This window comes from Myotis daubentonii, chromosome 12 (assembly GCF_963259705.1).
Source record: "Myotis daubentonii chromosome 12, mMyoDau2.1, whole genome shotgun sequence".
In the NCBI taxonomy this organism is placed as follows: domain Eukaryota; kingdom Metazoa; phylum Chordata; class Mammalia; order Chiroptera; family Vespertilionidae; genus Myotis; species Myotis daubentonii.
In genome coordinates, this window is record NC_081851.1 from 23,671,160 (window position 1) to 23,696,709 (window position 25,550).

Consider the following 25,550-nt stretch of genomic DNA (forward strand, 5'->3'; position numbering starts at 1 on the left):
GCGGTTCTCAACCTGTGGGTTGCGACCCCTTTGGTGGTCGAACGACCTTTTCACAGGGGTCGCCTAAGACCATCCTGCATATCAGATATTTACATTACGATTCATCACAGTAGCACCATTACAGTTATGAAGTAGCAACGAGAATAATTTTATGGTTGGGTCACAACATGAGGAACTGTATTTAAAGGGCCAGAAGGTTGAGAACCACTGGCTTAGGGAGTAAAACTGCCCCTTTTTCCTTTCCCCTTTCCCCCTCCCTTTCTGCATTCTCTCATAGGGAGGTTTTTAACCATTGCTCTCAGGTCCTTGGCTGGGGAGATAATGGCTGGTTAACTTATAAGCTGGCTGCAAATTGCCCCGCACTGATTGGCTTCCTTCTAACTTTACTGTCTCAGTTTGCCTATTCCCCCTGCCCTGGAATCCTGTAACAGTACTACTCTTGGTAGTTGTATTTACTGGCAGCAAGTAAAGACAAGGACTTCACTTCCAAAGCTTCTCTCCACAAGGGAGGCTGAGCCATTGCTTAGATGCACTATTCGGTCAATTGCGTGTTGATTTCTTCTTTGTAGTTTGGCTACATTTATCGAGTTGTTCCCCCCTTTCTCCCCCAAGCTCATCCTGTTTACAGCTGGTCTGCAAAATTACTGAGCTACATTTTAACATTTAGCCAGAACAACATTTAGTAATAACATTTATAACTGCCCCGACCTTGAGGTCCTTGTCCTATCTAACAGTAACATAACTAGAATTTATGTAAACCAGTTCATTCTTCTCACAGTGCTCTCTGCAAAGATTTACTTGGACCCTTATAGCAAGGCATGATAGTCATTTTTAATACCATTTCACAGATCAGAAAAAAATTGGAATGAGTTAGGGACCTACATGCTTAATCAGGTTCTAGTCTTCATATGGCGGCTGGCATGATCCTGATAAAACACGCGAGGTCATGCCTTCTGCTCAGAGCTCCAGTTTCCCACCCACTGAGGGGACAAAGCAAAGGCCTGTCCCACCTGTTTTTCTGCTAGACCCTTCCCTCGCCTCCAGTAAAAACTTGGCCCTTTCCCTCACCTCAGCTTTCCTCAGAGGGCATTTCTCAAGGAGCCAGGCTGATCCACGTACTGAAAATCACACCGCACTTCTCCACTCACCTCTGGCCCTCTGATCCTCTTCTATTCCTGCAGAATCCTAATCACCTTCTGAGAGCTCACTTACTTAGAAGGTTATTATTTCTCGCCCTTTCCCTCCACGAGAACGTGAGATCCGTAAGGACAAGGGCCTTTGTTTTATTTGTGGACGCAGCCGCCGTGCCTGGGACAATGTCTGGTACACAGTGAGTGAATGAGTGCAGGGCAGACAGTGAGTTCAGAGTGAGCGAGGTAAGCTCCTTCATTGATGCAGCATATATTGTATTTTTCCCCCCTCTTTGGGTAGAAAGATAGACACCAGGGAAGAGATGAGAGGATAGGATTGCTTCATCCAGAACTCAAAGAATTGACCTAACTGTGCTTAGAAGTTGCTTCCTCAGCAGTTCTGTCCTTCCCTCCAGGGAACATCCTGTTACTGAAAGTTCCTTAAAATATCTTTCAGACTTTGTGTCAGAGGGGTGTTTGTTGTTGTTGTTGTTGTTTAACCAGCAGAGAACCTGGCAAGAGGGGCATGAGCCACCTTGGGGTTGGGTGAGATGTAATGGAGTAAAGGGGGCCCAGGGGTAGAGGACAGGGCTCCGGCTGGGGCACTGGGGAGCATGGGCGGTGGGCGGAGACTGGGAGCTGGATCATGTTTTCCCTGGAAAGCCACAAGGGTTTGGGTATAAAACGTGCAGGGCTATTCCAGTCCGGTGGTTATTGTGCGTCCAGACCGAGGACAGGGCCCGTTGCTGTGTCCAACCCAGGCTGAGAAATGAGTCTCTGGTTGGGCATCTCAGGCCCCAAGAAATGTAACTGAATACAGAAAGCAAAGAAGGCTGTGTCTGGCCTGCAGTGCCCACCGAGTTTTGGAGAAAGTTCACTGGTTGGGACCAGCTTCCACGCTCTCGGCTGGCATCTGCTGAGCGTCTGTTGAGAACTGCTGTCATCCGAGATTTGGCTCCTTCTGGGCGGTTCTGAAAGGGGGTGGTGCCTGGTGCCAGGGATTTTTCTACAGATGTTTTTCCTGACTTTGTGTTCACGCTGTAAGGAAACGCAAAGAGGGAAATGGACTTCCCGCTTAACCTGAAGTCATGCCCCATGATAAGCAGTTTCACTTCCTGCGTGGATAAACCCTGCAGGCCTGAAGGACGGTTGGGGAACATCTCGGTGAAACCCACCACCCTCCTGATTTACGGGAGGGCCAGCTCTTCCCCCATGTGACTTGTGTTTTGTACTCAAGTGTTTACCAAGAGTCTTGGCAATAGTCTTGGTTTCAGCCTGCAGATATCTGTTCAAACACACACACACACACACACACACACACACACACACACACGCCACCTCCTGTGTCTTCTGATTGAGCCAAAGCTGATTGACCTAAGTATAAGTCAAGTTTTGAAAGTTCACGGAGCCTGGGGATATATGGGCATCTTATTTGAGAGCTTACGACCTGGAAGGTTAAAGTGATACGTCAGCACGAAATCCAGTGCCACAGGCCGACTGAAATAGTGATTGCAGCCCCTTGGAGGGGCCAGTGTCTTCATCCTCATCCAGGACGTCTTTCCTAAAATCCAAACCGGACAAAGTGCCCTAAGTCCAGATGCTGTGCCAGCTCTTCTGTCTCACCTCCTGCTTCCCGTCATTCATTGCTCCCTTGTTTTACAAAGGAAGGCCCCCTCCGACTTATCTCGAGTCATTGTGAGGGCCTCGGTTCTCCAAGGCTGTGGTGTAAAGATCACTGTAAAATGCGTCTGAAAAATGAGAACCCACGAGCTCTACCTCTTGATATGGACTGAATTTGAAATTAAAATGGAAAACTTGTAACAAGAATACCCAAGCACATATTCCAGTAGCTAATAGAGCTAACGACCTCCCACAGCGTACAGCCCCTGGAAAATTACATCAGACATGAAAGGAGTTTTCCTTTAGAATGTCAGGCCGTTATTTAGGGTGGCTGAAATTCCATCCTTTGCAGCCGTTTAAATTAGGAACCGTCTAAGACGCAAACCTCAAAATGTGTGAGAGGCTACATGTATTTTTCAAAATTCTTTGGGGGAGAATCAAGCAGAAGATACAAAGACCCCAGAGGCAGGGCTGCCACAGGTGCCCTTGTATAGCTGTAGCTGCCGGGTTTCAAGGAAACACTTCCCTCCAGGGCAGTAAATATTTCCTAAACCACCACACAAGCCATTGGTGGTTTCATCCCTCACTTGAGAGGAGGTGGCCAGCTGGGAAAAGAGCCTGGTTCCTACGGGAACTGTAGTTTCTTGGCACCTGGAATTGTCGGGAGAATCTAGCCCAGCCATCCATGGAGGAGTTCCCTCCAGTCGGATGGAAATACTCCTCATCTTGGAAGGGTAAAGCCCTGAGATGTCTGTTCGATTCTGACATAACGTCTTAGAGAGGAAGCGGTCACCACCGGGAGGTAGGACGGAGGCCCCTCGGTCCCTGGTCCTCGAGGGGCCGTGTCTGGTCAGCAGATCTCGGTCAGCAGGACAGATTCCCGTCTGGACGGCGAAGAGCAGAACCAGCAGGGATTTCTCAGCACATGGATCCGCTCAGGAGTAGCCCCAGCACAAAAGGGATCGGATTTCCATTTCTTCCTAGATCTGCTGCCAGACAGGGCCTCCCCTCTTGGCCGAGCCTCTCTTGGTTCATGCCTGGCAGCGTGGTCCTTTTTGGTTTTTCAAACGTTTCACTTCTTTGTTCGTGACAAGCTTTGAATTTTATAGTTATCAGATGGAACGGTCCCTACACAAGTAGATAGCTGGAAGAAAGCAAAATAAACTGTTCAGGCAGGAGGCAAATGGTGGTGTATTTTCAGGAATTCTGTTTATCGGACTGTCTTCCTCCGGTTCGTGATGTGGACTCTGAGCCAGAGACAGACATAGAGAAGTTTCCAGATTAAAGTAGAGGGCATGTATGGCTGTGATTTTCTTTAAAAATAACCTTTTTCCTCTTTAGAATAGTTTTAGATTTGCAGAAAAATTGTGGAAGGACGGTTGGGGAATTGTACAGAGAATTCCCACCCCCACTCTCCGCTCCTACTGACATCTTCCCTTAGTGGCACGTTCGTTACAATGAATGAGCCAATACTGACGCCCTGTTACCAACTAAAGCCCGAACTTGGTTCACATTTACTTTGTTTTTACTTAACCCCTTTGCTATTCCAGGATTTCATCCGGGATTTAGTTTCCATGTCTCCCTAGGCTCCTCTTGGCTGTGACGGTTTCTCTAGCTGTTTTTGTTTTTTAATGGCTTTGACAGTTATTTTTAAATGGATTTTTATTGAATTTATTGGGGTGACATTGGTTAATAAAAGTACATAGGTTTCAGATGTACAGTTCTATACTACAGCATTTGTATATTGGATTGTATGTTCACCGCCCCAATAAGTCTCCTACTGTCACCATTTACCCTCTTTACCCTCTATGCCTCCTCTCACCCCCCTTCCCCCTGGTAATCGCCATTCTCTTGTCTGTGTCTGTGAGGGTTGTCTTTGGTTTTGCTTTGCTTTAATTCCTTGACCTTTTCCACCCAGCCCTCCTGCCCTCCTCCCTTCTCACTGCTGTCAGAATGACCTTGATGGTTTTGAGGAGGACGAGCAGGTTTTTTTGTAGAGTGTCCCACCGTTGGGCCTGGCTGAAGTTTTCTGTCCTGAGTAGACTTGGGTTGTCGGTTCTGGGGAGGAAGACTACAGAGGGGAAGTGCCATTTGCAGCACATCATATCGAGGATGCATTCTGTCAGCGTGACGTACTGCTGGTGTTGACCTTGGTCATCTGGGTGAGCCAGTGTTTGCCGGTGTCTCCACGCTAAAGCTTTCCTTTTATTTTTCTTTCCACACTGTCCTCTTTGGAAGGAAGTCGCCGTGCGCAGCCCGCGCTTACTAGTAAATAGGGTGAGTGATGATCCCTCCCGAGGGCAGAGGACCCACGTTCATTACTGGGGAGGTTTGTCTGGTCTCCCCCTTTTATTTAATTATTTATTATATCCGTATAGACGCATGGACATTTGTTTTATACTTTGCGTTACAATCCAATGGCACTTCACTTGTTTTCTTGCTCCAATTGTTCCAGTTGTGGCCGTTGGGAGTGCTTTCAGTTGCTCCCATGTCTCTGCGGCACCCCCATCTGTGTGTGTGTGTGTGTGTGTGTGTGTTATATTTTGTCCCAGGCTCATCTGACATGTTCCTTGCCCCACTTGAGAATCAGCCATTTTTCCAGGGAGCCCATGTTCCTTTATTGGAAAATGGAATTAGACTAAGGTTGCCTCCCTTTCTTCCTACTTGAAATTAACGAATCAGAGGTCTTCACACCTCAGAAATGGTAAAGTTCTTTTTTATTGAGCACTGTTATCTATCTTTGTGTAGTAACAGTGCCTTGCCGTGGTATAATAATTCCTTATGAGTTGACCGATTTTTACTAAGGACTCGTTACAGCAGATGGTCTGAAATTTTTTAAACTGGTGTTTACACTGCTGTTTCTGGAATTGTGAGGTGTCCATGGTGTCCTGGGTGGCGACGCCACAGGGGACTATCTGGGGAACCTCAGAAACCACTTTGCTTACAATTGGGACCAGCGAGTCCCTCCTCGTAGAAAGCTACACATTGAAAGCATATGGCTTTGTTACCTAATGTCTCGCCTTCAGGGAAAGTGAAAGGATCTGAATGGAGGAGCTGCCTTTCAGGCCCCTTGTTGCTCATGGTACCCAGGGCTTAATCCCAGGTGTGTTTTTATTCCCCCCCCCCAAAACACCAGAACATTTTAAAAATTAACTTTACATTTAAGACGCGAAGCAGTGAACCTAGAAGTGACAGCAGGCCTGGACCCCCGTAGGGCTGGTCTCACGCTCTCCTTCTGCTTCAGGTCTGACTGAGACGGCGTTCTTCAGCTGTGAGGCCCACAATGACAAGGGCCTGGCCGTGTCCAAGGGCATTCAGGTCAACATCAAAGGTGAGAAGCAGGGCCAGTCGCTGGGAGGACATCCGGAGCCCCGGCTTCCCCACTGACTGCCTTTGTGATCTTGGACAAGTCACCCGACCTCTCTGGCTGGTGTTCCCCTCTCTGAAATGGGGATCATTACACAACCTACCTGGTCTGGAGGCTTAAATGAGATCACAGCAGCCAGAGTGCTCACAACAGTGCCTGGCACGTAAGTTTGCTAAACATTTGCCAGTTTAGCTCTGCGGGATCGGGGAAGAAAATAGGCTGAAATGCTCACCATGACCACCTTGCCCATCTCCACTTCCCTCTTCCAGCCCGAACTAGTCCCCGTTAGCCCTGAAGAGAGCCTGGGTGGGGCCGCTGCGGTCCTTGGTCCAGGAATGGGCTCCGTCCCTCCCGGGGCAGCTGGGGTGAAGCAGTCCTCCAGCTGCTGCCCCGAGGCGGGCGAGGAGCAGGCCAGGGTCACCCTCCCGGCCCAGCCTCCCGTCTTTCTCTCCTCACCTCCCGTCCCTTTGCTCCCGCTACGCGGGGACATGAGGTAATGGAAGGCCCCAGCTGGCGGAGACATTCCAGTCCCATCCACTGCCTCGTCCTCCTTTTTCTGTGCATCAAAGGCGTTTAAATCTGAAACCGAAAACGGGAGGAAAACCTAAAACCTAGTAACAAAAACGAACAAACTGTCTGTTTATCCCTCTTCGAATCACCTTCCTCGCCCGCTCTCTCAGAAACTCGGGCAGGTTTGGGGTTTCGGTGTTTGTTCTTAATGAGGGGCCTTTTCAGAAAGTTCACCCCGGGAAAACCTGAGCGCAGCCCGTGTGGGCGCCGAGGGTGGGCAACTTCCTTCCTCCGGCCTGAAGACCATTATTGCCATTTTGCAAAGGACGTGTGGGCAATTTCAAAGATTCACGCGTGGGCACGCATTTATAAAGTCATTGCCATCAGTATAAACATCTTAAAAATTAAAAATCCATAGAAGGTGAAGTACTTCTTTAGCTTTTGCTTCATACAGACTCTCGGCTAAGATTAAAGATAAACAAATCCTGTCTCCAAAACTTAGGCTTTTGGCTCTTATTTATTTAGAAATTTATGTGAAACCGAGCCTCCCTTCTTCCAGTCTGTTGTTAACTGTAGCATCCGAGGCCTAATTCTGAGGTGGAAAGGCCGGCATTTTAGGGCAGTTCTACAACCGCTCTATTTAGGGGAGTCAAGCAGAGTGCTTCTCTTTCCCCCGCTCAGCACGCCGCGTGTCTGCTGACGTGGCACCCCGTGTGTGCCTAACGTGGCCCAGCCCTCCTGCCCATCCTGTCCTCGCTTCCCCACCTCCACGCCCCCCCACACCTCGCCCGTCTGTGTCACGTCATTTAGTCCTCATCACCGCCCCCTGGAGCAGGGCTGTTACTGTCCCTTTAACAGAAAAGAGAACCTGGGGCCACATCGCAGGCCAAGTGGCAATCAGATGCCCAGCCCCTGCCCGTGCTCACGCTGGGCTGCTCGCTGCCTCCTCAACTGCCTCCTCAACCAGCCGCCCGTGTCCTGTTGAGCGACAGGAGCTCTGGGGTCAGGCAGACCCGAGTTCAAGTTTCCGTTCCCCTGCTCGTGGCCTCCGGCTGGTTTTAACTTCTCTGATCCTCAGTTTCCTCATCTGTAATGGGGACAGTAAGACAAACCCTCTGATAGGGTTCTAATAATAAGGAAATGAGGTGGAGGCCATAACGGGGGGGGGGGGGGCACATCGTAAGCACACAGCATCGCCAGTCACCATGTTTTATTATGTGTGATTATTACTGTTAAGAGTTAAATTTAGCACAAGAAAATAAGACCCCTCCCCCAAACTTCAGATTCTTTGTAGATTCTGATCGAAACACCTGTCCACATCTTTCATGTCGCTGAGGACATTGCACGCTCATTATCGCCCCCACCCCACCCCCCCACCCCCCCACACACACAGAGCACCGGCAATAGGTTCTTTTGCTTGAACTGACTCTCACCTTCCTTGGCCCGGAAATTTCTACCCTGTACACACACGTGCACCCCCATGCTCTGTGGTTCCCCTCTCTTCTCCACACCGGGCCCTCTTAGCCTCTGCTCACACAGGTCTCCCCAACTCAGGCAAGAACCCCGCTAGGACAGGGCTGTGTCTCTTCTTCCCCATTTATTGCCCAGCAAGGTGCCTGCACACAGTAGGACCGTGGGCAGTAAAGGAGCTGGGCCTCTGTACATCCTTTCCCAGCTGAAAGCATTCCCTTCTTCAGTGGGCAGGGAAGCAGGCTGGGGCCCCCTTCCATGGCCAGGCAGAGCACCCCGTCACAGGAAGGCCTGTCTGCAGGCTCACACAGTCAGCCTCAGGCATAGGGTGGCTCCTCTTTGAAACTTGTTTTTAATTTTTCTAATCGTAAGAAATGGGAACTGGCATGGTATTGATGTGTCTGTTTGGTCGCTTGGCCTCCTGTGGTCTCTAATTGCGTCTGTGTGTGTCTTTTTCACGTAGTCCTTCCCTCCCCACCAGCTGAAGTCAGCATCCACAACAGGAGCTCACACGGTGTCCTGATCTCCTGGGTCCCCGGCTTTGATGGCTACTCGCCGTTCAGCATCTGCAACATTCAGGTAAACAAACCTGCAGGACTCAGAGGGAAGTGCCCGTTTGGTGCCCTGTGGGTCTCCCTCACTTTTTCCCCCTCCAGCACCTCCGTTGAGAGTCCTGTCCTCCTCCCGGCTCACTGTGCACCTGCCCGCCCCAGAGCCTGCCTCCTTCCTGGGCAAGGCCGGGGCCAGCCAGAGGGATCTGTGAGGCCAGGGAGAATTAATTTTTAAGGTTCAAAAATGCATCCCTAAGGTAGGACTGGCTTGTGACCAGGAGTTCAGGAAGCCAGGTACTGGTCATCCTGGCTCTTCCTGGGCTGGTTGCCAGGAATGTAGCACCTTAGCCCGTGGTCCCCGGGGGAAACCTGGGCTTTACAGGGCCTTGCAAGGCTTCACCCATTTTAACCACCACCACAGCTGGTGTAAAATAGAGGTTAGCCACCCTGCAGTGGTTCCATGCCAAGATGTAAACTCTGCTCTGTTAGTTTTATAAACATGGAAAGTAACCCAGCTGTTTGTTTCCCAAGTGCCCCAGCCCAGGGCCTTTGCCAACCCCCCACTGAACCCCACACCAGCACGCAGGCTCAGCCCCGGGCGAGCGGCAGAGCCGAGGTCAAGCCTGGGAAGCTGAAGCCACAAGCACTGCTCAGACCCTCTGTCTGAGACACTGCGTGTGGGAGCAGGCAGTGAGCACATGTGGATTGTCTGCTGAAAACGGGCATGTGTTCTGCCTGGTATTTTATCACACAGTAGGGTCACGAATTGTTCTTAGTCTCATACATGTCTGGTCTTATTAGTGAAAATCATGTCAACCTGATGGGCCATTTACACCCACTCACTATAAGGAAGTGACTTTTAAAGAATTTTGTGTTGACAACTGGATATGGGTGTTGGTTTTTTTTAAGTATATTTTAATTGATTTCAGAGAGGAAGGGAGAGGGGGAGAGAAAGGTAGAAACATCAGTGATGAGAAAGAATCATTAATCGGCTGCCTCCTGCATGCCCCACATTGGAGGTCAAGCCCGCAACTAGGGCATATGCCTCGACCGGGAATCGAACTGTGAGCTCCTGGTTCATAGGTTGATGCTCAACCACTGAGCCACGCCAGTCGGGCAACAACCAGATATTTTAATACCAAATGGAATTAGTCTCCCTGCTCTTGTTGCCTCCCACTGTTACCTAACTGCTGCTCCTGCTCTGAAGAGTGAAAACATGTGCTCTTCAAATATTTAAAATAGCCTGCCCCTCTCCCCACCACCCCCAGCCTTGCTAAGTTCTTGCCCAGCTTTGTAAACCTCCCAAGTACTGGTAAGTGTCAGGTCCTTGTGTCTACAAAATCCTCACCAGAGCTATTTTTTAACAGCGTTTTCTGGAGATATATTTCACATACCATAATATTCACCCAGTTGAAGTGTACAGTTCAGTGGTTTTTCCTCGAAGAGTTGTGAAACCATCACCACTGTGTAATCGTGTCTGTATTCACAAGAGATACTGGGCTGTAGTTTTCTTGTATTGGCTTCTTCTGGTTTCAGTATCACGATGATACCCGGGCTTGTAGAATGAGTTGGGAGGTGTTCCTCCTTTTCTATTTCTTGGAAGAGTTTGTGAAGGATCGCTGTTCATTCTTTAAATGTTTGGTAGAAATCACCACATAAGACATCTTGTCCTGAGCTTTTTTTTGTGTAGGAAGTTTTTTGATTACTTATTCAATCTTTTTACTTGGTATGGATCTGTTCAGATTTTCTATTTCTTCTTGAGTCACTTTTGGTAGTTTGTGTGTTTCTAGGAATTTGTCCATTTCCTTTGGGCTATCTAATTTGTTGGTATACATTTGTTCATAATATTCAAATTATAATCTTTTTCTCTTCATTGAGGCTAGTAGCGGTTGCCTCTTTTTCATGCCAGCTTTTTAATAATTTGAGTCTTCCCTCTTTTTTTTTCTTGGTCAGTCTAGCTGAAGATTTGTCAATTTTATTATCTTAGCGTAGTACCAACTTTTGTCTTTGTGAGTTTTTCTGTTCTCTACTTCACTCATTTCTGCCTTAATCTTTGCTTTCTTTCTTCTATTTGCTTAGTTTTCTCTTTTTTGTTGTTGTTCTTGTTTCTTAAAGTGGAAGGTTAGACAATTGATTTTAAATTTCTTCCTTTTTTATTATGGGCATATATACTATTCATTTCCCTCTAAGTCCTGCATTAACTGCGTCCCCTGAGTTTTGGTATTTTTTAGTGTTCTTTAGTTCCTCTCAAGTTTTTCGTCATTTGCCTTGTAGTTTCTTCTTTTCCTGCTGGTTATTTAGGAATGTGTTGTTTAACTTTTACATGGTTGTGAATTTTTCAAATGTCCTTTCTTCGTTGATTTCTAATGTTATTCCCTTGTGTTTGGAGGATACACTGGTATGGTTTCCATCCTTTTAAATTTATCAAGGCTTGTTTATGGCCAAGCATAACTTCTGCTCTGGGTGGAATGTACTCCATGTGCCCGTGGGGGAGGTGTATTTGGCTGGGTCGGAGTGGGCTGTTCTGCATCTCTCAGGTTGAGTTAGTGTATGGTTTTGTTCAGTTCTTCTGTTTCCTTGTTGATTGTTTGCTTGGTGGTTCTATTGATTATGGAAAGTGGGGAGTTGAGGTCTCAACTGTTATTTTTGAATTGTCTAGCTCTCCCTTCATTTCTCTCAGTTTTTGCTTCGTGTATTTCAGGGTTCTGTTTTGGGGAACTACTACAGCCTGTTTGCTATTCTAGGGCCATGACTGTCCCTATATAGGGACATATCTGAGGCGTGGACAGCCCTTTAAAAATGTTACCCAGTTGCTGAGCTGTTTGCAGAATCCAAGAGGACATGAGGCTCCTTCCACACAAGGACGGCTGCCTTCAGGGGGACTTCGCGGAAGCGCTGCCCCGCCTTGAGAGAAGGCTCTCAGGGTAGGCATGAGGTAGAGTGGGCTGGTTGGAAAACACCAGGTCGCCCGGAAGGTGGAAGGTGATGACACACAAACTTCACTGCTCTTTCTTTCTCTCTCTCTCTCTCTCTCTGTACCTTGGCTTTGGGTGGCCATGACCTGAGTGAACAATCACCCTTTGAGCACCAAGTTGCAGCCTGCCTTGCCTGCCTCAGGTCCTGTGGCACCGGCATTGTTATTCTGCCTCCCTTCACCCATTATCCTTTCCATCTCGGGTAGGGTGACCAGAGTTAGCAAATAAGAAGAAAGTAATCTTACAAGTTAAATTACACGAGTCATTTTGTGACATACCTATACATATAATTATTTGTAGTTGATCTGATACTCAAACATAACTGGGTTTTTTACTTTCTCCTGCAGTGCTAACAGGATTAGTCAGGTTGGTTTGAGAAGTTATAACTTACATTCTGCAGATAAACGATATATCCCCATTTCTAAGGGGACCAAGGATAGTTTTGTAGCAGGTTCCCAGTCCGTGACAGTTTTAAACTCTGACTCGGTAACAAATGAATGTTCTGGCCCAGATTCAGATTTACGCGGAGGAGCACACACCCTCTCGCTTCCTGTGGTCCTGACATGAATTCCTTTCTTCACCCATTTTTGGGCTGCATGCTCCAGCTCTATTTTTAACTGTCCCACGTGCTTCTTGCCACCTCATTCCCTCTTTTCCCCCAGGACCCACCGAGAAGGCCTGTTATAGAAACCCCGTCCTCTTCCAGGAACGGCTCTCAGAGCGCGTCTTGTGCCTGGAAATGCTCCACGCGTTGCTCCCCAAATGGTGGATGGAGAGCCACAGGCTTCCTCCACCTTGGTCTCCAGGGTTGAAGGAGGTGCATACTCTAAAGTGAAGGAACAGAGTGATTTCTGCCAACAGCCAGGACCCAGAGGAGCATGTAGCTCACTGAGTTTCCCCAGGGGGCTCCTCAGGCCAACTGCGGCTTCTTGTCGCCCAGTGGAGTCTCCAGTTCTTAGTCAGAGGGGAGGGGAGGCCCCACTAGCTCAGTCTCATTTAGCAGATTCAAAATTCCAAAATGTTACTGGGAACGCCCCTTGGCCTACATTTCGATACCTATATCCTGTAATAACAACCTCATTATCCACACCCGTGATTGCTAGCCCATTATTATGAGGAATGGATACAGGGTTTAAGCTATTTCCCCCAAATTGCTCTTGGTTACTTCTTTTTTAAATTTAATATCGTTTTGTCTTTTCTGATTTATAAGTACTTCGTGTCATAGAAGTTTTGAAAAATGTGCAGTGAAAAGATACCACTCTCACACATCCTCCCTCACAGACTGGAGGTGTGTTTACTGGACAAAGGGGAGGTTTTTGCTGGGAACCCCCTTTTGCCTGTGCTTACAAAGGACGCCTGGAGAGGGATGTGGAGAGACTGGTGGGTTTATGAAGGATGAAGAGAAGGAACTCAGAAAGAGCTGATGTTTTAAAGAGCTTTAGAGAAGTTTGGTGGGTGAGGTGCAAATGACCCTTTCCTATGTCTCCCCACTAAGAAATGTCATAAAATCTGAATTACCTGTGTATGCCTTTGGAACGGATTTATATTGGAGTGTAATGAGAGGGGGGGAATAATGGACAACGTGTCCTGGCTAGTGTGCCTCAGTTGGTTGGGCATCGTCATCCCATGCACCTAAAGGTTGCCAGTTTGGTTCCTGGTCAGGGCACGTGCATGGGTCGCAGGCTGGTTCCCCCGGTAACGGGGTGTGCAGGAGACAACTGATTGATGTTTCACTCTCACATGATGTTTCTCTCCCTTCCTTTCTCTCTAAAAATCAATTTTAAAAATCTTTTTTAAAAATTAAGAACAATGACAACACGAAAACGTTCTTCAAGGAAGAGCAGAGGGTCCTCAGGTTGCACAATGAAAAGAAAAACAGATTAAAACAAGCTCCAGTATCCCATCTTCCAAAGTAGGATTTGGGGAAGGTTTTCTTTAAAAGTCTAGATAGTAAATACAGAGTGTCCCCACCAAAATGTATATACACAACGGATAGCTCAATTTTGAACATGAAATGTATTTTTAATAAACACCGCCTTTATTATTATTCCCTGTCTATACATTTTTTGAGACACCCTATATTTTAGGCTTTGCCACCCTATTTCAGTTGACTTTGTTGCATATTCTGTGAAACAGCTGCAAGAAATTGAGACTTGAGGCGGTTCTGAGAGACGAAGGGCTATTTTATAATGTGTTATAATAATTGTAATACAGTGATGATCATTTGCTCTGCCCCCTACCCCAACGAGAACACTTATTTCAGGCCTTTTCCTCGGGTCCTCAATTGTTGCTCCCGCAGCATGAGTAACACTCAGTAGTGCGGGTGTGTGGCCTGGAAGGAAGCAGGTACTTCCTTCCATGGAGAGGCCGGGCCACGTGCACAGGATGCCTGAGAGCCCACGTCTGACATTCCCGCCACTTTACTAATGCCAGGTCCACATCTTCACTTTTCATTTAGGTCAAGGAAGTGGATCCTCTGAGTAATGGCTCCGTCATGAATTTTAACACCTCTGCTTCGCCACCTCTGTATCAAGTCGAGCAGCTGCGAGCTCTGGCTAACTACAGCATCAGCGTGTCCTGCAGGAATGAGATTGGCTGGTCCGCCCGGAGCCCTTGGATCCTGGCCAGCACGTCCGAAAAAGGTAATTCCTGGTGTTCAGAATATTACTTCTCGTGGCATGTGATTAAGTCCTTCCCAGTGGCCTGATTTAGAGTTTAAATTTTGCTTTTTGGGTCTTTGTCTCTGGAGGAGAATTTTATTGGAGGTGGCCAGTGAAAATGGGAAAGAAACTTATAAACTACATATAAGTAATATTTTCTTTTGCATAAAAAGGTAATAGCAGCACACTCTTTATAGCATATACTATTTTTAATTAAGATATAATAATATAAAGCGTTACTACTCATAGCATCAAACTCAAGAAAACTAATGAATTTGAAGATGGCTAATGTTCACCAAACCCTATGTGCCAGGGACCATATTAGATGCCTGACGCGAATTATCCATTCAATCTTCATAGGAGCCCTAGGAAGTAGATACTGTTACCTCTGTTATCTTACTCGTTACATCTTTAAACTTTAAAGAATTTTTTGTGTGCTTTTGAATTCCGAGGTTTTTTTTCCCTTTCCTATGAATAGTGGAATCTGTTAAATTCGAGTCACACAATTTTCATTCTTTCCCAGTTAGAGCTCTAGAACGATCACTCAGAACCTCTTATGTGCCCTTAACTCCAGCCTTGTACCATCAGTGGTATAGTCTTAATACAGACAGTGCAACAGGTCCAAATCAGAAACTGTTAGGGCTTAATCCTTGCACAAATGAAACTCTAGTGCCAAAATTGTGAAATACCTCCTTTTCTCAAATGAGGAAGAAAAACCTTCGAGAACAATATTTATATGCTGTGTTCCACTTTCATTGAGTTCAGAATACTTTCTGATTTCTTCTTTGACCCATTAGTTATTTAGGTGTATAACTTAGTTTCCAAATATTTGGGGGGAGGGAGTTTCTGGAGATCTGTGTACTGATTTCTAATTTCATTCTGTTGGAGACAGAGAACATAATTGGTATCACCTGAAACCTTTTAAATTTATTGAGACTTGTTTTATGGTCCATAATATGGTCTGTCTTGATTCATGTTTGGTGTGCACTTGAAGAGAATGTATATTCTGTTTTTTATTAGATGGCATATTCTATAAACATCAGCTTGCTCAAGTTGATTGATCATGTTTTTCAAATAGTACCTATTTCTATCCATTATTTAGAAAGAAGCATTGATAATCTGCAGTTATACTTGTGGATTTATCTCTTTCAATATGCAGTTCTAGCAGGTTAATCTTTATATTCAAAGTATGTCTCCTTTAGGGAGCATAACTTTGGTCTTGCTTTTTAATTCATTCAAATATCTGCATTTAAATTGGGGTATTTAACTCATTAAAATGTAATGTGATTATTCATATTGTCTTGCTTACAGCAAATTTCATTTACATCTTTAAACTTTAGGTTTAAAGGTTGCATTTAAATCTCACATTTTTATTTTTCTGTCTGTAGCCCTCCTTTTTTTCTTTTGGGTTAATTGAATATTTTTATTCTATTTTCTCTCTTTTGTTTGCTTATTAGCTATACCTCTTGTTTTCTGTTTTGTGTTTGTGGTTGCTTTAGGGTTAATAGTGTACATGTTTAACTTACTACTGTTTACCTTCAAGTGATGCTATACCACTTCATGGGTCATGTTGGAACCTTCAAATAGAATGCTTCCATTTGATTCTCCGATATTTACACAATTGTTGTTATCTTACTTTTACAAAATATGTTATAAACTCATACTACATAGTTATTACTTTTGTTCAAACAATCAGTAATTAGGGTGACTTATATAATTATAAAAAAATATATAATTATCCATAAAGTAACCATTTCTGATTTTATTCATTTTTCAGTGTAGGTCCACATTTTCATTCAATATCATTTTCCATCTTAAAGGCCTTCATCATTTCTTGTAGTACATATCTGATGAGGACTTGAGCTTCTGTATGTCTGAGAAAAATCTTTATTTTTACTTTTTAATATATTTATTTTGCCTTTCTTTCTGATAGTTTTATTAGATATAGAAGTCTAGGTTCACATATTCTTAGTTTCATTACTTTAAAAATGTTGTGTCACTGTCTTCTTTCTTTAGTTATTTCTGATAAGGAATCTACAGTCTTTATTTGTTCCTCTGTATGTAATGTATCTGCTTGTATTTTGTCTCCGGTTTTCCCTTTATCGTTGACTTTGAGCAATTTAATTGTGGTGTGCTTTGGTGTAATTTTTTTACTTGTGCTTGGGGTTCACTGAATTTCTTAGATCTATATGTTTATGGTTTGCATCCAATTTGAAAACATTTTAATCATTACTTTTTCAAATAATTTTTTCTATTCCCACCTCTCTTCTAAGAGGACTCAATTACACATGTATTTGATCACTTGAAGTTGCCTCATAACTCATTGATATTCTGTTAGTTTTTCCCCCTGCTTTTCCTTTTTTTATTTTGGATAGTTTCTATTGTATTTTCAGGCTTACTGGTCTTTTCTTGTGTGGTATCTAATCTGCCATGAATTTTATCTTGTGTATATTTCATTTCTCACATTATAATTTTGGTATCTTGTTTGTATTTTTCATGTTTCTACTTAACTTTTGGACCATATGGAATGCCGTATGTTATGACTGTTTTAATGTCCTTGCTAATTCTAATATCTGTTATTTCTAGGGCAGTTTTGATTTATTTATATTCCTGCTATGTAGAAGACTTTGCAGTTTCTTTGTGTAGCTGGTAGTCTTTGGTTGCATTCCCAACATTGTGAATTTATTTAACCTTGTGGGATGCTAGATATGTCTGTATTCCTATAAGTACTGAACTTTGTTTTGGGACATTGTTAATGTATTGGGGAAAGACCGATCCTCTTGGATCTTTTAAAATTTGTGAGGCGGGACAGGAAAAGTGCTCAGTCAATTACTAACCACTATTGAGACAAGACGGTTATGTGTACTCTGCCTAGTGATCCTGGCACCATTAGATTTTCCAGTCCGATAGCTGAGAATAGACAGTATTCCTAGCCCTGAGTGAGGCCCAGGCACTGTTATCTTTAATTCTTCCATGTATTTCTTTTCCTGCCTCCATCCAGAGCATCCTTATGACTCCACGGCCTTCTCTTGGGCATTTGTCTTTCTTGGTTTACTCCCTCATTTTCATGGAGCACATTGTCCATTAGCTTCAGGGAGAATATGTAAAATATTAAGACTATGGGGCCCTCACCGGTTTGGCTCAGCGGATAGAGCGTCTGCCTGCGGACTGAAAGGTCCCAGGTTCGATTCCGGTCAAGGGCATGTACCTTGGTTGCGGGCACATCCCCAGTGGGAAGTGTGCAGGAGGCAGCTGATTGATGTTTCTCTCTCATCAATGTTTCTAACTTTCTATCGCTCTCCCTTCCTCTCTGTAAAAAATCAATTAAAAAATATATATTAAAATCCCACCTCTTCTAATTCCTAGCTCTTTGTCAAATCACTTTCCGGAGCCTTAGTTTTTAAAAAAAAAAAAAAAAAGACTATGGGAACTTGCATGTCTTTATGTCATACTGAATTGATAATTTTTCTTAATATAGAATTTTATGTTGTAAATTATTCTTCCTCAAATTTTAAAAAGTATATCTGCATTGTTTTTTAGGTTTATGAGTTAGTATGGAGAATTCTGATACTTGAGTTTTCTATTTGAACTGTTACTTAGTTTGATTTTTAAAATAATTTCTCTCTCTGATCGTGGTGCTCTGATGGGCTATGATGTGGAATTTGTCATCATTTGTTTGTCAACCACCGTTCAGTGGTTCTTTTGATCTAGAAATGCAAGTGCTTTGGTTTTGAGACTTTTAAAACATATTTTTTTATTGACTTCAGAGAGGAAGGGAGAGGAATAGAAACATCAGTGATGAGAGAGAATCATTGATTGGCTGCCTCCTGCACGACCCCCACTGGGGATTGAGCCCACAATCCGGGCTTGTGCCCTGACCGGGAATCGAACCATGACCTCCTGGTTCATAGGTAAAAGCTACACCACTGAGCCTCACTGGCCGGGCTTGAGACTTTTTCTTATACATTTTTTTCTTTGAAAATCTCCTTCTATTTTTCTATTGTATTAGATTGTATAATTAGATAGTTGCATTAGATAGTTGTTGGACCCCTTTGCTTCCTTAATTTTCTTTTCTCAAGTTGACCTTCTTTCTTTAATTCTTAGTCTACAGTTATGGAGGCTTACTTGATTTCTCTTCTAATTCTTTAATTAAACATTTAATTTTTTCTTACATTGCTAATTTCAAGAGCTTTCTATTTCATTGACAATTCTTTTTTTCAGTTCTCAAGTATGAGAGCCTTTACCTATCTTTGGGCATATTAATTATCAGGTTGTTTGTTGTTGTTGTAGTTTTCTCTAGTCCCCTAGAATGTCTCTGTCTCCTTTGTGCTCTCTGTCCTGTGTGTGGTTTGCCTGGACATTCATGAAGGAGGCTTCCCTGACCTCTCCTGATTCCCCACTGTCCACTCCTAAGAGTGGAGAACAAGCAATTTGATTGGACACTAAGTGTAGGTGGGGTTTATAGACGTCCCTGTCAGATGATTGGTTGGTGACCTTAAGTGTTTCGGTTAGCATACTCCCAGGTATCAATATTGCTTTTCTTTCCTCTGAGACTGCTCACTTTCTCTAGAAAAGAAGTCTCCTGTTTGCTGCCTCATGAATAGAAACATGGCTGCCGATATTCTAGCAGCCAGGTGAGGTGGAGTCTTCCTCATTCAGGGCACAGACTTCCACTTATTTTTCCCCACTTGTCAGTCTGGCCTCTCTTGGTGCCTTCATTCTACTGGTGCCCCTAGTCCAGAGGCTTTTCAGTTCATAGAATAAGGTATCCTGTCTTCTGTGGGATTTGGGGGGAGTTCCTGCCAGGTGTATGGGAATAAGTTAGAGGAGAGACAAGGGCTAAGTTCTTCCTAATCAAACTTTCAATCTTCCAGTTTTAATACCTGGACCCACAACTTCTGAGCCTCTCCAGGTGCTTTTGGGGGAATCAGCTTGCTGAGTTCATTACACCTTCTTCGTCTCTTTTTCATCTGTCCAATATATGTTAAGACTTCTCTTCTCCTGTTGACTTCTCTTTACCTTATGAGTTTATACTGTTTTAAATTCCTTCCTTCGGAGGGAGCAGGTATAAAGACATGTTGAGTGGGCAATGTTTATCCATAAATCCTACAGCAGATTTGAAAGTATGTGACTCATTTCCTAGGCACAGCTCAGCTGTATGACATGTCCTGTGCTAAAATGCCTTCTAACTGCTCCTGGAAACAGCAGAGGCGAGGAAGGTTACAGTACCCTTTTGTTTTCTTGTCAGATGTATCAGAAATATATTATTTAATCTCCCCTAAGTACTAGTACAGGCAGTTTTGGTCTATATTATTTAATTGTCTTTATACTTTCTCTCTAAATAAAACACTTTTTAAATTTCTAAAATGGATCAGTAATGCATACTTGTTGGCAATTTGATCTTTATCTCCATTAGATATTTTTTCATATCAATACACGTGCTCTACCTAATTTGTTTTTGCTGACCAGATTCCATTGGAAAATGTGTCAAAGTTTCTTATATCACAATTAGCATTACATTTATTCCTTTTTGTTTCTATTTTGTTTCAATGAATATAATACCACCCACAGGAGAATTTTTGTACATTAAATTTCTGGAAATAAAATACTTGGTCAAAGAACGTATTTTCAGTTTTAATAGATGGAGCCAAGCTCTTCCCTCCCAAATAAAGAATATAGTAATGACCTTGACCTGTTTCCCAAATTACTTTGTACACACACACACACACACACATGCACACACTTTCTATTCCAAAGTGCTTTAACTTTTATTATCCTGTGTCCTTGTGAGAGGTAACAGACATCCTATATAATAAAAGCCTAGGTGGCATCACGCCCTCGCGAGATGCCCTCGTGTGACGTCATCACAAGATGGCTGCACGAACAGCGGAGGCGGGGCCCAGTGGCCACTCCACACAGTGAGGTCTGGGGGTCCCGAGGCTCTGCACAACGTGGAGGAGGCCGGTCCCAGCATCTCCGCTGCCTCACACGGAGGAGGCAGGTTCCAGCAGAGGAGGCGGGTCCCAGCACAGAAGGCGGGTCGCGGCAGGGGAGGGCAGTTGTGGGCCATCAGGCCGGCAGGCAGAAGCGGTTAGGGGCAGTCAGGCAGGCAAGCAGGCGAGCATTTAGGAGCCAGTGGTCCCGAATTGTGAGAGGGACCTGGAGTCAGACATCCCCCAAGGGGTCCCAGATTGGAGAGGGTGCAGGCCAGGCTGAGAGACACCCCCCCCCACACACCATGCACGAATTTTGTGCACTGGGCCTCTAGTTTTAATATAAAGTGGGTGTATGACTTAGCAGAATTTGCTATGAAACAGAGAATGAAGACCAGTGCTAAGTGCTACATTTTACACCTAGTCCAGTAATTAACACGTGACCCTCTGACCTCCAATAATGAAGTGTCTGACACATAAAGTGATTTCCTGGTTGGTTAGTTCTGTTCAGCCCACCCGTCACTGCAGCTGTGCTGAGTTCCCTGCCCTTTACGTCTCTCGGACCCAGACCTGATCTCCAGTCGGTCGGTTGACCTTCTGCCCCATAGGCTTCTGTTGGAGAACCCCGATCAAGTGTGTCTGTGTGTCTGCTTTGCTTCCCCGGGCAGAGTCCTTGAGCGCCTCCCACCATCGTCCCTGCCTTCCTCTTCCTTATTCTGTTAGTTTAGAAAGGGCTGACTTTTTAAACTCCTGTACTATCGCAATGGTCCTTCATGGAGAAGAGGGTGGAAATCTGCTCTTTGTCTCAGTCTCATGTGAGTGCTTCCCGAGAACATTCGAACATCAAACATTCAGAAACCAAAAAGAGAATGAGTATCTGTGTGCTTTTCTTTGTGGTTCTTCATCCTTCTCTCCTTGTCCTTTTTAGCCCCATCGGTATCGCCTTTGAACGTCACTGTGTTTCTGAATGAATCTAGTAACAAGGTGGACGTCAGATGGATCGAGCCTCCAATTGAGCGGCGGGATGGGGACCTGGTGGGCTACTGGATATCGCACGTGTGGCAGAGTGCGGGTGCTTCCGTAAGTCTGAGCGCTAGCAGAGTGCGCTGTCTCCTCGGATTCGCTGGTTTAGAACTGTTTTAGAAGCTTTTGTTTTGCTGTGAGAATGCCAGGTGTTACTGAGTTAGACAAGACACCTTTTAGTGGGTTATGAAGAATGTCATAAAATTGGAGGTTATTGAACATCACAACATTCCAAGAAATCTTCGGGCCTCTCCTCATTCACTCATTCAGCTGTTCATTTACTGATTGAGTACTTACATGTAGAACTCATCTCTATTATCACCTGATTATTCCCTTCAGGGAGCATGGCTCTTGTAGGAAGACGTGGGAACTACCCAGATAACCACCCCATACGGTTGAGAAGGTACAGGGCTTAGCAGGCCAGCCATTTATAGCCTCTTGAAATTCCAGGGGGCCCTTTTCTGAAGAAGACTGTCAGGGAAGAACCCAGCCACCTAGGAAATAGCAGAGGGTAACCGGACTCTGAAGGAGAGGGCTCAGCAAGCAACAGGCCATCTTGACACAGCTCCATAGGAGCGAAATTAGACACATTTCTCAACCGACCAGAGCAAAGCAGTTGTCACGGCACAGCAGAGAGTTGGAGCGTCAGCCTGGTGGCACAGGTTCCCTGTCCCCAAGCTGCGTGGAGCTGTGCCACTAAGGGTTCTCCGGTCAAGAGCTCGGCACTCTGAGCAGTGAGAACAAACAGCCCATGCTCTGTGCGGGTGCACGGTGGTCTCGCTGTGGCCACCTTGACCGACTTCACTGCCTACGTGACCAGCCCCAATGTGGCTCAGGGTCAGGGGGGGTTGGCCTTGCAGGTTGACCTCCTCAGCAAGGATGCTCGGGACAGTGCTATGCCTTGCCTTGTTCTGGGCTTGGAATAATCTTGACAGTTGACGATGGAGGAGTTCCAGATGGAGAAAGGTCACGTGAGATGAGGCATAATGTGACAGCTTTGGGGGATCGTGACTCCCTCAAGGCCCTGAAACATGAATATGTTCAGGGGTATAGTGTGAGGGGAAACTGGACCAGGAGTCCTGGCCATGCGTGCAGGGTTCTGGATGCTGGCCAGGGGTCTGATAGACTTTGGCAGATGGCAAGGGAGCCAATGAGAACCTTGAACTTAGGCAGCCAGTTTGAGAGTTGTGTGTTACGAAGATGGCTGATATGACTATTACTATTTTATATATAAGAAAATTGAATTTGTTAAAAGTAACCTTCAGATCTGCCTCATTCCACCAGAGCATATTGCCAGCGGGCGGGTCACTCAGCAGCTTCTCCTGCTGCTCACTGAGAAGAGCCCACGCTGCCCAGCAGTGTGACTGGGGAGGGGCACACTGGCTGGAAAAGGAAGGCCTGGGTCGAGAAGGGCACCCTCCACCCTGAAGGCAACCTTGATTGCTCTCCCTAAGCTCCTGATTTAGATATTAACCTCATCTAAAAATACCTTTCATAGCAACATCCAGCTGAGTATGTGACAACGTATCTGTATTTGACCATGTACCTGGATACCATCCTATATAATAAAAGGCTAATATGCAAATTGTCCCCTTGACCGGGAATTCAACCAGGAGTTTGACCAGGGGGTAGGGCCCCTCTCCCTGGCTGGCTCTGCCACTGATCGGCCCCACCGCCACCCCGATAGGGGTCAGGACCTGCCCACCAACTGCCCACAGCCCCACCCCCTGCCAGCCCGGCCCCATCGGCCCCAATTGGGGCGGGTCAGCTGGACCCCACCCATGCACAAATTTGTGCACCGGGCCTCTAGTTAGCACATAAAATTGACATCAGAACTGTCGTGAGTATTGATTGAATACTAGTCTGTGCTGGGAACTGGGGGATACATGGAGGTGTCAGAATGTCAGATAGTTCTCGCCTTATCAGCGAAGATGGCAAGATCCTCCGTAGTTTAGTAAGGACTGTCTGGTGTAAATAGTAGTTTCATTGCATAATAGCAAAAAAAGGCAGAGGGGTCTACATGAGAAACTGACTGCTCCCTAAGTTCCAGCCAGTGCCCTTCCAGTGGGAGTGAGTTTTTTAGGCGTGACTCCAGTCGAGCCAGAGGGACATTCTGACTTGGTTACTGTGAGGTGTAAAGATCACAGCTGTGCTGAGAATAAAGTCAGAAGTGTGGGGAATGCAGCTGAGTGATGAGGCCACGGGGAGAGGCGGGGGCGCAGGTCCCAGACAGGCCCCTCCTCACTTGGGAGAGGGAGAGGGCTGAGGTCACTCGTACTCCTTTGTGACGGGGTAGATGCACTGGGTTCACCACCAGGACTCTCTCTTTACCACCATCACGAAGAGCCTCCTTGTTTTGTGTTTCACATTCCCGATGGAAGTAACCCGGTGATGGGTCAGATTTTTGGCATCCCGGTGGCATTTGTACAGGGCATCACATGAAAGTAACAGCTTCTTGGCAGGAGAGAGGGATGGGGAACAGCTGCACCCACAGATGATGTCTGAGCTCATTTCAGTCGTTTTCAATCTCACATCATCCAACTTTTACCAAAACTGCTATTTTCCAGTAGGATAGTTGAGACTTGTTCTCTTTCTTTTGTTGCCTCAGTTTACCTACCAGGAAGCAGACTGTTGGACGCAATAGATGATGGAAGTAGAGGAGACGGGAAGAAGAGGGCTGAGAGTCCATGATCTCTCATGTCTCATAGTAAATGACTGCAGGCTGTTGTTTGTACCAGTCAGCCCCTGCACTAGCGTTGCAGCTACAAGAGAAGGAGCTTCACATTTCCTGGTCTTTTGTCCCAGAGCATGTGCAAGGTTCCTGTGGATTAACTGCATTTGCACCCAGGCTGGGACAGGGGAGTCAAATCTTAGAGAAAATCTCCTTTTCACAAAGCTCAATTCTTGGGATAGTACATGAAGGCACAATCATTTTGTTTTGAGTCAATGGAATTTTTTCTTGCTTGGTTGGCAGAAGATAGTGATCATTGGCAGACATTTACGAGCAGGTCCTTTTTTTTTCCTCCTCTGGCGTGGGTGATAGCTTCTTTTTTATTATTATTATTATTATTATTATTATTATTATTATTGATTTCAGAAAGGAAAGGAGAGGGAGAGAGATATAAACATCAATGATGAGAGGGAATCAATGATCGGCTACATCATACACGTTCCCTACTGGGGGTTGAGCCTGCAACTCCAGCATGTGCCCTGACCGGCTGGAAATCGAACCGTGACCTCCTAGTTCATAAGTCGACGCTCTACCACTGAGCCATGCCAGTTGGGCTGATAGCTCCTCCTTTAGTGGGGGACTCGAGCTGAAGGGGCAGGAGTGCTGAAAGCCCTGTGGGTGACGCAGCATGGAGCCTAAGGCACTCACTGCCACTAACACCCAGCTGGGCTGTGCATTCTTCCCCCCTTTGCTCAGATCATTCCCTCTGCAGGGAGGACAGTGCTGCCAGTGAGGGCTGTGACTGTTCCAGTCACTACCTCCTTCGAGATGCTGGGTCATCCCAGTGAGAAGGTCACTTGCATTGCGATCCTGCTGTACGTTGTGTATTGTGATGGTCTTGTGACAACAGAAGCGTCTGTGGTTCACTTTACTGCGGACAAATCCTCTGATGCAGCTGAGCTTCCAGCTCAGGAACTGCAACGGGAGGCAAATAAAATATAAGGTCAGCCAACCCTGGGAGGAGCCTGACCTATGCATCCTTCACCAATATTTCTCAAACACCCTTCATTTCTAAGGGGCAAGAGTTAGTCACAACTTCATCTCTCCTGGACTTTTATGTCTATTCCCTTGACCAGGTTAGGGAAGGTTTCCATTATTTTTTCACATAGGTTTTTAATTCCGTGCTCTCTTTCTTCTCCTTCTGGCACCCCCATGAATAATGGTACACTTGAAGTTGTCTCAGAGGCTCTTTATACTATCCTCATATATTTGGATTATTATTTTTTTCTTGCTGTTCTGATAGGGTGTTTTCTGCTTCCTTATCTTCCAAATCTCTGACTTGATCCTCTACTTCTTCTACTCCTCTGCTAACTCCCTGTAATGTAGTCTTCATTTCTATTAGCATATTCTTCATTTATGACTCGTTATGTTTTCTAGTTCTGTTTTTATGTTTCCTCTCTCTTTGTTGAAGTTCATCTCCTCTTCCCCTAAGTTCATTGAGCAACCTTATAGCCAGTGCTTTAAGCTCTGCATCTGGTAAATTGCTTGTCTCTATTTTGTTTAGTTCTTTTTCTAGAGTTTTGTTCAGTTCTTTCTTTTGAGGTGTTTCTTTGTCTCCTCATTTTGGCAGCCTCCCTGTG

General features: G+C 45.5%; 1 protein-coding gene across 2 annotated transcripts in view; it reads left to right on the top strand.

The window, feature by feature from the left end:
* MERTK (MER proto-oncogene, tyrosine kinase) overlaps positions 1-25,550 on the top strand; it is a 103,737-nt gene that overhangs the window by 50,027 nt on the left and 28,160 nt on the right. Inside the window, exons 5-8 of one of the 2 annotated variants that reach the window (XM_059659165.1) lie at positions 5,995-6,081; positions 8,561-8,676; positions 14,082-14,265; positions 21,145-21,296. In XM_059659165.1, the coding sequence (XP_059515148.1) occupies positions 5,995-6,081; positions 8,561-8,676; positions 14,082-14,265; positions 21,145-21,296 (539 nt within the window). The remainder of the gene's footprint in view (positions 1-5,994; positions 6,082-8,560; positions 8,677-14,081; positions 14,266-21,144; positions 21,297-25,550) is intronic. The other variant, XM_059659166.1, reaches the window with a different exon arrangement.